The 10,449-nt window shown below is 49.6% G+C and overlaps 1 protein-coding gene across 2 annotated transcripts; it reads right to left on the bottom strand.

Moving 5' to 3' along the window:
* Positions 1 to 9,045, bottom strand: LOC128800298 (gametocyte-specific factor 1-like). 2 transcript variants are annotated; one of them, XM_053965423.1, is made up of 7 exons: positions 7,760 to 9,045; positions 5,701 to 5,798; positions 3,517 to 3,643; positions 2,810 to 2,896; positions 2,070 to 2,130; positions 1,207 to 1,287; positions 1 to 682 (listed from the first exon to the last, which is right to left on the bottom strand). In XM_053965423.1, exons 1-7 carry the CDS (start codon positions 7,779 to 7,781, stop codon positions 664 to 666), a joined length of 495 nt encoding a protein of 164 aa, XP_053821398.1. In that variant the 5' UTR covers positions 7,782 to 9,045; the 3' UTR covers positions 1 to 663. The 2 variants fall into 2 exon arrangements, with proteins under 2 accessions (XP_053821398.1, XP_053821397.1); XM_053965422.1 differs by having other exon boundaries at positions 1 to 386.
* Between the last annotated feature and the right edge of the window lie 1,404 nt (positions 9,046 to 10,449).

The following is a 10,449-nucleotide window of genomic DNA, read 5'->3' as shown; positions in this document are numbered from 1 at the left end:
TACTTCTAAGTTTGCCTGTTACAAAAACCAGAGACTTGGCAATTATGATGTTTTTCCTGTTCACAGGGAGCCACCAGGGCTGGGATGGGAAGGTTTCTGTGTACATTTATCAGTCTATTTTTTCAAGAACAGTAACAAAATTCACCAAGTAAAGGTGAGGGTAACTTTTAAAACAAGTGGTTGGGGGAAACATTTGGTAACCAAGGACAGTTCCACATATTCAAACATTACAAGAAACACATCATGCAATAAAAGCCAGGTGTAGAGTCCTGCCATCAGGTCCAGAGCATGCCTGTCTTCTGCAGGAGCTCTCCCATCCAAACCAGGGAGACACTTACTGCTGGGGCAAAACTAAGTTCCAAGGGGAGGAACTAATATTCCGAACTCTGGAAAGGACAAGGTAAAATTTTTGCATGAGATGGGCAAAGATACAACAACTTCCCCCGCTCCCCCAAGGGACAGTGGCCTGTGCAGAGGCAGCACTTGTCCCCTTGGCAGCAAGGCTTGTCTACAACTGGCATTTCAGTTTGGTTTGCCAGACTCAGCCCAACACTGTGGCAATTGCAGTCCTTGGCTGTGCAGGAGCTGTGTCCGCAGTGCCCCGAGAGCACCAGCTTCAGTTGCTCCTAATGGGAACCAGGACAATCATTCCTCAAAGGATCTTTAAGCTGTTGCTATGCTGCTAAAGGCAAATAAAAATCTTTGATTTCAGCATTAGACGCTTCCCCATGGGGAGCTCCTTCTCTCCCTCCCCCAGATGGAATTTGATAGCTTCTTCTCCCAGTGGTGCTGGTTTAAGGACTGTCTTTCACCTCAGCTCTGACTTAGCTGGGCCTGACAGTGAACAGAGCACAAAGCAAAGGAACCATTTGGTTTAAGTCAGGGGCAGGGTGGGGGGTGAAAGGGGATAATGGGGATGCTGTGGAATGGTGTGTTTAGAGAGACAGGAAGTGGCCAGGAAGCAGCTCTGCCTAACCTGGGCCACAGGAATGGAGCAAGGAAAGAACAGAGAGGATGCCTCAAAGGAAGGACACAGAAGACGATCCCAGCAGCAGATTCCCTCAGAAGCTGCTCTCAAGAAGCAGCTGTTCCATACAACCCCTCCTGTCCATGCAGTGGGAGCCACGAAGTGCTGCTACAGCCAGAGATTTCAGGAGCTGTCCCCAGCTCTGGCCTGGGTGCCTCAGCCCCATGCTCAGTACTCACAGGCCTGCAGGCAGGGTGTACGGGAGAGTCTCAGGGGGCCGCATCCGTGAGGGCAAGGAGTTGTTCTGGTCCCTGATGGTGCTGGAATTAAGTGACTTTGGTTATTCTGGCAAATGCACTGGCTCACATTTATGCATTTTACTGCAGCAAGGCCCTGGGGGATGGTGCTGTGCCACCATGCTGGTGGTGCTGAGGAGAGCTGGATGTGCTCTGAACACTCAAAGGTCTTGTAAAGAGCCTGAAAGGTGGAACCAGGCAGTGCTGCTGTCAGCCCCTATGGAAGAGCTCACACAGAACTCAGAGCTGCCAGGGGCAGGATTATTGCTGGACTGTAAATGAACCTGTTAAATAAGCCTTAAAACACCTTGGGCAGCTCTGGTGGTTTCACCACATCCCCTAGCCAGCCAGGGCAGCCCCTTCCTGTTCACAGCTGGGCACTGAGCTCCTTGCTCCCCCTGCCCCAAACTCTGACCACCCTTTGGAAAGGGCACCAGGGAGGGTTCTGCTGACACAGGGCCCAACTTCAGCACATCTGCCAGGCCCCAGGAGGCAGGAGCTCACAAGAGATCTCCCAAGGACTCAAGGGGACCACTATTCTCTCTGCACATTGCCCAGACAGCCATCAGACATCCCTGAACACAGGCCACAGGCACACAAGAGCAGTATCAGTGCTCCTGAGGGTTTCCTGCTCTGGTCCAGGCCATGTGAGGAAGCAGGACACACTGAACCAACAGTATCTCTCCTCCCAGGGTTGTACAGCAGCAAAGACAGCTCCTGTCCAGCCACTGAGGTGAGGCTGGGAGATGGCTGCAATATTTGTATAAATAAACACTGATGTAAAGAATCAAACTTGCATTCCCTACCTTTTCATGGCAGAGTTGATCACACCCCACACAAAAGTAGACTCAGATCCCTCTAGCAAGTCTGTGAAAGAAAGCAGATGTTGTGACCCAAAACTAAGAAACCCCAGAAACCACCATCAGATCAGTGCCTTAAATGACTTCCCACTGCCAGAGGGCAGGGTTGGATGGGATACTGGGAAGGAATTGTTCTCTGTGAGGGTGGTGAGGCTCTGGCACAGGGTGCCCAGAGCAGCTGTGACTGCCTCTGGACCCCTGGAAGTGTCCAAGGCCAGGTTGCATGGGACTTGGAGCAGCCTGGGATAGTGGAATGTGTCCTGGCCCATGGAATGAGATGAACTTTAAGGTGCCATCCAAGCCAAACCATTCAGGGATTCTGTGATCAGAAATATCTCTCTCATATTTTTCCATGTTCAAGAGAGAGGAAAAGTTGACCTATGAGGAATGTGTCTGCTTCACTGAGGAACATGTTTCCATTGCTATCACCACACATAAGGTACAAAAGTATGGGAGGAAGGGATGCTTGGAAATCTTTTCCCATGCTCGTTCTGGCAGGCATTTTGGATTGCTCTCTATAGCAAGCCAAGCCTGCTGGGTGGAGAGATCCATGTTCATATGAAGGAGCATAAGCAAAGTGTCCTACAAGGCAGCCCTGAGCAAACAGCACTCCTGTCCTCACACTGTCCCCAGAGGATCTGGAAGACATGGCCAGGAAGAAGGCAGCAGATGGACAAGTTCCTCACCTGTTTCCCAGTCTTCAGCACATGGAGGTGCCTGCCATGTGCTCCCATTATTCAGCTGCTCCTGTGGGGACTCACAGGACCGGCTCACTTCAGGAAGACAGAAAACACAGTGACCAGCAGTCCTTAAATCCATTAAACACTTTGGCTCAAGCTGCAAAACACCTCTGGGCTTTAGAGGAAGCCCCACCCAAAGCAAACAGGTTGGGGACAGCTGAAATGCAGCAACTTCAAATTTGCCTTTTTCAATGAAAAGGAAAAGACTCTGCTCTCTGGAACCTGAGCAGGAATTCTGGAGTGAAGAGGAAACCTGCTGACATGGATGCAGGCATCACTGCCTGTGCACCTCTACAGAAGACAGAAAACTGTGTGCCCTGTGGTGTGCAAGAGTTAAATGGAGATCAGTGCTGCAAGAGGAGCAGCCCATCCTTGTGGCCATAAATGCATCCCACTCCTCCTTCCAGAGGCACTTGCTGTACTATTTTGGGTAAAACCTTTCCATTCAACAAGCCTGGTAACAAAATACATGCAAGGCCTACCCAGAGCATCTGCCATGTTCTCAAGAAACTGCCCAATGAAGCCAAGCAAATGAGATCAAGTTTCCCCAAAGCTGCTGTGTCACACACAACTATAGACAACCATTTGCCTCCCACTTTTGGGTTATTCCACGAGGACACCTCAGTTCCCTAGGAGCACAGGGGGTCTCTTACCCACATCTTGCTCCACGAAGGCTTTGTCATTGCACTTCATGATGTGGTCGCTGAGGTCAGCCTGAGGAACCAGGTGACGAGCATTGAAGGGGCATGTGGCCAATTTCTTTGCAATTTCAGGGTTGCTCTGGACATGGGAAAACCAAAATTATGTGCCACATCTCTCATATTCACTTATCTCTTGTTGATAAGTAGGAAAAAAAGACTGGTATATTTGTGGTGTTGCTTTGAAAAATACAAAAATAAACAAGAAATTGCAATGTATTGGTTAGACACTTACTAAATACAAAAGGGGAAATGAACATGACTTTTCCTCCAAACACAATTCACAGAAACTGAGCCATCCTGACTGAAGTGGAAAAGACTCTCAGCAAACTCCCTAGAGTTGCCTGCAGTGCTGGTGATATGACTGCATGGCTTAAAGCAGAAATGAAACCATTTTAAAACCAGGAGGGGAGAGACATCATATCAAAGCAGTGTGACCCCCCTGCGCGGGGAATGACACACTCTACTCCATGCTGCAGAAGGCTGAATAAATTGCTTTTATTAAGCTAATTAATATTACATTAATACTTATTATACTAGAATTATATTATACTAAAAAGATACTAAAGAAAAATCTGTGACTGTCTGGAGACAGTCACGACACAGCTTTGACCCAAGTGGCCAATCAATCCAAACAACCATCACCGGTGTCCAATTAACAAATCACTTTCAGTAAACAATCTCCATAACACATTCCACATGTGCCAAACAAGAGGCGCAGCAAATAGATATAAGAATTGTTTTCTTCTTTCTCTGAGCTTTCTCACTGCGTCTCACAACTTCCCAGGAAAAATCCTGGGAGAGAGAATCATGTTTCTCTCTGTTCAGAGAATGTGAATACCACAACATCAGGCAAATCTAAACCCTTCAGATGTATTTTAACTAAGTGGGCATACAGGCAGAGAAATTCCATAAGCCTTTTAGAAGAGCCAGAGAACTGGGAGCATTCCACCTGGATTTCCATTATGGCAGGCACCAGTTCTAGTGGCAGAGCTCAGCTGTCACTATAAATTATATAAGTAAATTATTTTATTTATAAATAAATTATGTAAGTAAATTGCAGGAGTAAATTATCTCCTGCAAGTGACAGAGCATTACTGGGAAAACCCCAGCTCTGCCACTGGACCAGTGCTTGCCTGGCTCTGCTGGTCAGGGATTAGACTCACACCCAAGGCTGCTCCAGGCAGTTCCTCCTCCACCACTGCTGATCCCTGGCTTCAGCACATCCAAAGCCCTTGGCACTCCCTGCCTGGTACAGCCAGGGCTGCCATGTCCATAGGTGTCCATCGCTGCTGTCACCTGGCATGAGCGAGTGGCTTCCCACTGCCAGAGGGCAGGGTTAGATGGGATACTGGTAAGGAATTCCTCCCTGTGAGGTGGGGAGGCCCTGGCACATGTTACCCAGAGCAGCTGTGGCTACCCCTGGGATCTCTGGAAGTGTCAAAGGCCAGGCTGGACAGGGCTTGGAGCAACCTGGGGCAGCGGAAGGTGTCCCTGCCCATGGCAGGGGTGGCACTGGATGAGCTGTGGGGTCCCTTCCCACCCAAACCATCCTGTGATTGCATGATTCTTAAAGAGTTCCAGCCAAGAAGATCCAACTTGCTCTGCCTGCAGCATCCCCGTTTGGGTCAGGGCTCTGTTCTGCACAGAGCAATGGGAGACTGAGCCAGGTGGAAGCGTTAATTGGATTTTATGCATAAGGGGTGCAAAGGAAACTCAACAAACTTGTCCCAAGCAAGAGGGACAATCTCCACCCAGACCCTTGCCACTGCAAATAACACACTGTGGCATCTTCAGATGGACCAGTGACAATCCCCAAGCTCTTTGCTAATTACTTATACACTGGCTTTATCTGCTTGATGATCACTATCTCACCTCATCTAGAAAGTGGAAAAATGAATATGACCTCCCTGTGAAGAGACCAGAGACTCCTCCCTGAACTAACCACGAGGGATCTCTGTGTCTCCTGCCAACAGAGCCAGACTGAATGGGTGAATTCCTGTGTGCCTGGAGCTATCACTAAACAAATTCTGAAGTTACATGAAATAAAAGTTAAACAGAGCTACTTGTCAGGAAAGGCAGGAACACAGGGGGTATTTGCAAGCACAGAGTCACTCAGTCACTGCCTGTCCAACTCACCTCCTTACACTTCACCAGGTGATAGGGAAACCGCCGTGCTCTGATCCAGTGGTTTTTAACCAAGGGGCACTGGATTAACCTCTCTGGATCCAACATATCTGGTGGAATAGGAGAACAGGGAAGAGCATCTGGTTAGGAAGATGAGAATCACTCACACAGTGCACTGGGGAAAACCCCACACCACCACATCAGGGCTGTGGTCTGAGGGAGTTAAACCAGTTGCTCTTAGTTTGAAACCATTCATTAAGGCAGGCACCTGCTTTGCATAACCAAATTAATTAAACCTGAAGTTCTCATAACTGGGACATTAGTTAAAACAGAGGAGAGTCAGCACCACTGAGCGTAATAACTCTTCAGGTTACCTTATTAGAGAGCCAACCACCCTTACTCCAAGGGAAAGCCAGCAGCACTTCCCAGCTCTCCTGGAGGAGGATCAGTGGGATCATGTCACACCCACCAGCGCCTTCAGCAGCTGAACCAAATCTTTTTTCCATCAACAGCTTGTTTTGCTGGAGGCAGAATGTGAGGGAACTGAGTTACATTCTGGAGGCAGCAGTGTGCCTAACATGGTACATGAGACTCTGAATGAAGGTTTTAATCATGTAATTATTTAGGAGCTGAGGTGTTACTAAAGCAGCAAAAACACTGAGGAACAAACATACTGAACATGAAGCAGTGTGAATCCATGCATACATAATTGTCTATAAAATATATTACAATATAAATATTAATAAAGATGCATATTCTGAGTGAGGAAGAGAAGCAGCCAGGAGGAGACACAAGGCCCCTCTACTGCCTGTGGGTCTGTTTGTGGGGTACACACCAAGGAGCTTGGGCTGCTCCCATCCTTTCTGCTCTGCCACTCTTGCTGCAGGGGCTTTCAGCACATTTAGGATTTGATTATGCAGGAGCTAACCCAGCTCTAGGCACTGGCTGCTGCCTCTGTCCTCCTCTCTCACACACATGGCTCCATCAGACCTCAGGCTGGCAGCTGTTAAAATGCTGTTCCAGAAGTCCCAACGAACAGAATTCAGGCTAAGAGGCACTTGGAAAGAGAAGGGACAGACAGGATCCTTGTCTCCATCTGGGCTGTGCAGTGCTGCTGCCTCTGAGCATCTCTCACCTCAACAGCCCACTCGGGGAAATTAGAGCACCTGGCTTTGCATTGGCTCAGCTGCCTCTAGAAGAGCAATCACAAGTGGATTTGTCACCGAAAACGCTGTGAAAAATGAAACACTCTAACACTGTAATTTCAGTATTAGAAAGCAGCATTACTCTTTTTTTGGCACCGGCTGCGTGGGAGATGCTCCTCCAAACATCCTCTCCTCCCTTCTGAGGAGGGTTTTTTCTCATTGAATGCATTCTAACTATGGGGTCTGGCCAAGATACACCCTTTATCAGGTACACAGTCTTTATTCTCACGGCTAAGATACCCAGTAGTGCATATTAATCACTGATATATGTAAATACAGGATTAAGCACTGTCTGTTTAAGGAATTCACAAGACTAAAAAGTATTTGGCAGAGATTTTTCCAATAGCTTCTCTCTCTGAACTGGCGCCACACAAGACCAAGTGTGGTTCCAGTGAAGGGAAAGGGGACAGAGACGAGCAGCAGAGGAGAGCAGAGCCCCCAGCAGCACAGGAGCAGCTCAGGCAGCCCAGCAGTTGTAATTTATACACGGCTGAAACCACCAAAGGCACCACAACAATGCCACGTGCAGGGAGATCCTTGTACCTGTCCCTGTCCACACTGCATTGAAACGGATCCCAAAACCTCCTGGAGCGGCTGAGCCGGGAGACACGGCTGGAAGGCACGCTCGAACCGAACAAAGTCGTTTTATTCAGTGAAATCCTACAGGCTGGACCTCACCCGCACCAGCTGCAGCTGCTGCGGCGAACTGGGCTGCAATCACCGAGAGGAGGGCTGGCTCGGGCACTGGGCATGGGGACAGACCCGGGCCGAGAGGGGACAGACCCCAGTGGCGCGGGTGTGGTCCCCGCCATGCCCGCACCGACGAGCGCTTTCCCGTCCCACCCCAACCAAACCTCAAGCCTCACCCAAGTCCTCCTCGAGCTCCATGGCGGGGCCGGCCGGGGTCCGCTCTGGGGCTGCGCCTGCTCCGGGGTGGAGTGCGGGGTCGGCTGTGGGGCCGAGTCCGCCTCGAGGCCGGCTGCGGGGGTGGCTGTGGGTCCGAGCCCGCCGCCGCCTCGGGTTGGCTGTGAGGGCGGGTTGGACTCGGCTGTGGGTCCGAGCCCGCCGCCGCCTCGGGGTTGGCTGTGGGGGCGGTGCGGGGGTGGCTGTGGGTCCGAGCCCGCCGCCGCCTCGGGGTTGGCTGTGAGGGCGGGTTGGACTCGGCTGTGGGTCCGAGCCCGCCGCCGCCTCGGGGTTGGCTGTGAGGGCGGGTTGGACTCGGCTGTGGGTCCGAGCCCGCCGCCGCCTCGGGGTTGGCTGTGGCGCCGGGCCGGTCTCGCCCTTCCCGCCCGGCCGCGGTTGCCGGGGCAACGCCGTGCGCGCGGCGCCATCGAGGGCGGCCGGGCCGGGACCCTGAAACCGCCCTGAGGTGTTGGGGAATGTTCAGCCGGAATAAACCCATGTAGATAAAGGGAGATAGGCTTAAACTCATCCTGATGTTTTTGACTGGGACTGCTGCAGCCTTAGGCGCTGGTTATGAACTGACCCCGGACAGTGAATCACAATTGTCAAGGTTGGAAGAGACCTTTGATATAATCGAGGCCATCCAGTCCAACTGTCCTCCCACTGTGACCCCTGTAATATATATTATGGAATAATTCGTGCTTATCAAAAATACATGTATGTAATAAATGATGCCTGGGCAAAAAATCCTTAAAAGTTTTAAGCCACAAGCCGCAGCCGAGGAAAGGCTGCGAAACCACAGCTGGCAGCAAGCAGAAAGACCTCATTTACAAACGAAAAAGCATGGCTCTGTGCGAAATGGGCCCTTTCCTGGACCATCTCGGAGACACCCAGCGATGAATACACGGGAGATATCTAGATCGAGATAGTCAGAGTCGTCAGGAGCATAGTCAGGAACATGCATCCCAATACCAGGTTCCCTTAACCCAACATCAGCATTCATCGCTTCCCAGAAGTGGCTTTTGTACAGCCCAGCACAGAGAAAAGGAGACCAAGGAATACGTGAAGCAACAAGAAGAATAGGAGAACCTCTGCCCCAGGCGGAAAAAAACCGTATAAAAACTGACTGGACAGAGACAGCATCTGTGAACAGAATAGATCGGATGCTGTAGAGGTCGGACCTGTGTTCACCCAGCGCGGATCCCCGGGCTCGGCACGGTTTTTTTGATTGTGGCTATCTACTACTGAATCTCGGTTGTGAAATAAAAATCTTTTTTATTAATTCAGCTTGATCATTTTTACCTATATCACCCCTAAACCCCTAAACCTCATCACCCAGCACCAGATCCTGACACCTCCTGAACACCCCAGGGGTGGTGGCTCCTTCCAAGGCCTGAGCATCCTGATCTAATCTGAATCTCCCCTGTCTCAGCTCAAGGCCATTCCCCGGTCCTCTCACTGCAGGCACAGCACAAGAGACCGGTCCCAACTCACTACAGCCTTTCAGGGAGGTGCAGAGTGTGACAAAGTCGCCCCTGAGCCTCCTCTCCTGGCTAAACAAACCCGTCTCCCTCAGCCCTGCCTCATAACTGTGTGGGCAGTGTGGTGACTGGCTCTCGCAGATGAGGAATGGATATTACGTGTGTTAAAAGAAGACATAAGACAATTTGTTTTGGCTGGAATGCAGTTGATTCCGTCTGTAATTGCACAGTAGCTGGCAGAGTGCTGTGCTTTGACTTTAGTATGGGAAGAACACTGATAATGTTGCTCACAAAAATTGCATTGATTACCTTGGTGTGTAAAAATCTAATAATTACACAGTCTAGGGAGACATCGATTATGTCAGAGTTGCACAAGCATGGGTGCTTGGTGGAGTTCCACAAATCAAGCATGCCAAATATTAAAACTTTTTACTATTTGTACATTTTAGCAAACAAATGAATTAGTGTTCATTGGCTACATGTAACATAGCACTTTTATTAATTAGTATTCTATCTTCTGTTGGCTAATGATTCTCTCATTTCTCATGCTAGTTAGTCCACATGCTCAGTCTTTATCTTCTTCTGGGTCAGGGGGTTTCTTGGGTCAGTGGTCTGTGTGTTGATGGCCGCAATCCGCCCCTGCTGGAATTATCTTTTACCCACTTGGAGCTGATCTTAACACAATTGCTGAGTTGACTTTGTTAGTTTCTCCCTTATCTTGGGAGTTCTGCCAGATGTCCTTGAAGACATCTGTAAATTCTACATTCCTGGTGTCTACTATAATGGTTTGTCCTCCTTCACAAGCTTTGTTAACTTCTCCCTAGCTCTGAGATCAATGAAGCATGTCCAGCCTAAACCTTAACAAGGCAATTCCAGGAACAAGTTGTCTAACACCTTGATGTGATTTACAGTTTGCTGGCTGCTCTCTATTTCACAGATTAAGTCTCTCTTCTTGTCGATTAGTCTTGAAAGTATACAAAGATCACACATCAAAGAACATAATTTCTTAAGAAAATTTAACATACTCCACAATTTGCAGCAATAACACACTGATGGTTTGCATACTCAGTTGTGTTTATCCTGTGTCTGGGGCTGTTTCAGTCCCCTGGTGTGCCTGAAGCCAGAGCAGGAGATCAGGAAGCTGCAGCCTCAGCAGAGACTGCACCTCTGTC

The sequence above is a fragment of the Vidua chalybeata genome, chromosome 26, assembly GCF_026979565.1.
Source record: "Vidua chalybeata isolate OUT-0048 chromosome 26, bVidCha1 merged haplotype, whole genome shotgun sequence".
Classification (NCBI taxonomy): Eukaryota; Metazoa; Chordata; class Aves; order Passeriformes; family Viduidae; genus Vidua; species Vidua chalybeata.
The sequence above is the reverse complement of the archived record's forward strand: the minus strand, read 5'-3'. Positions and strand labels throughout refer to the sequence as shown.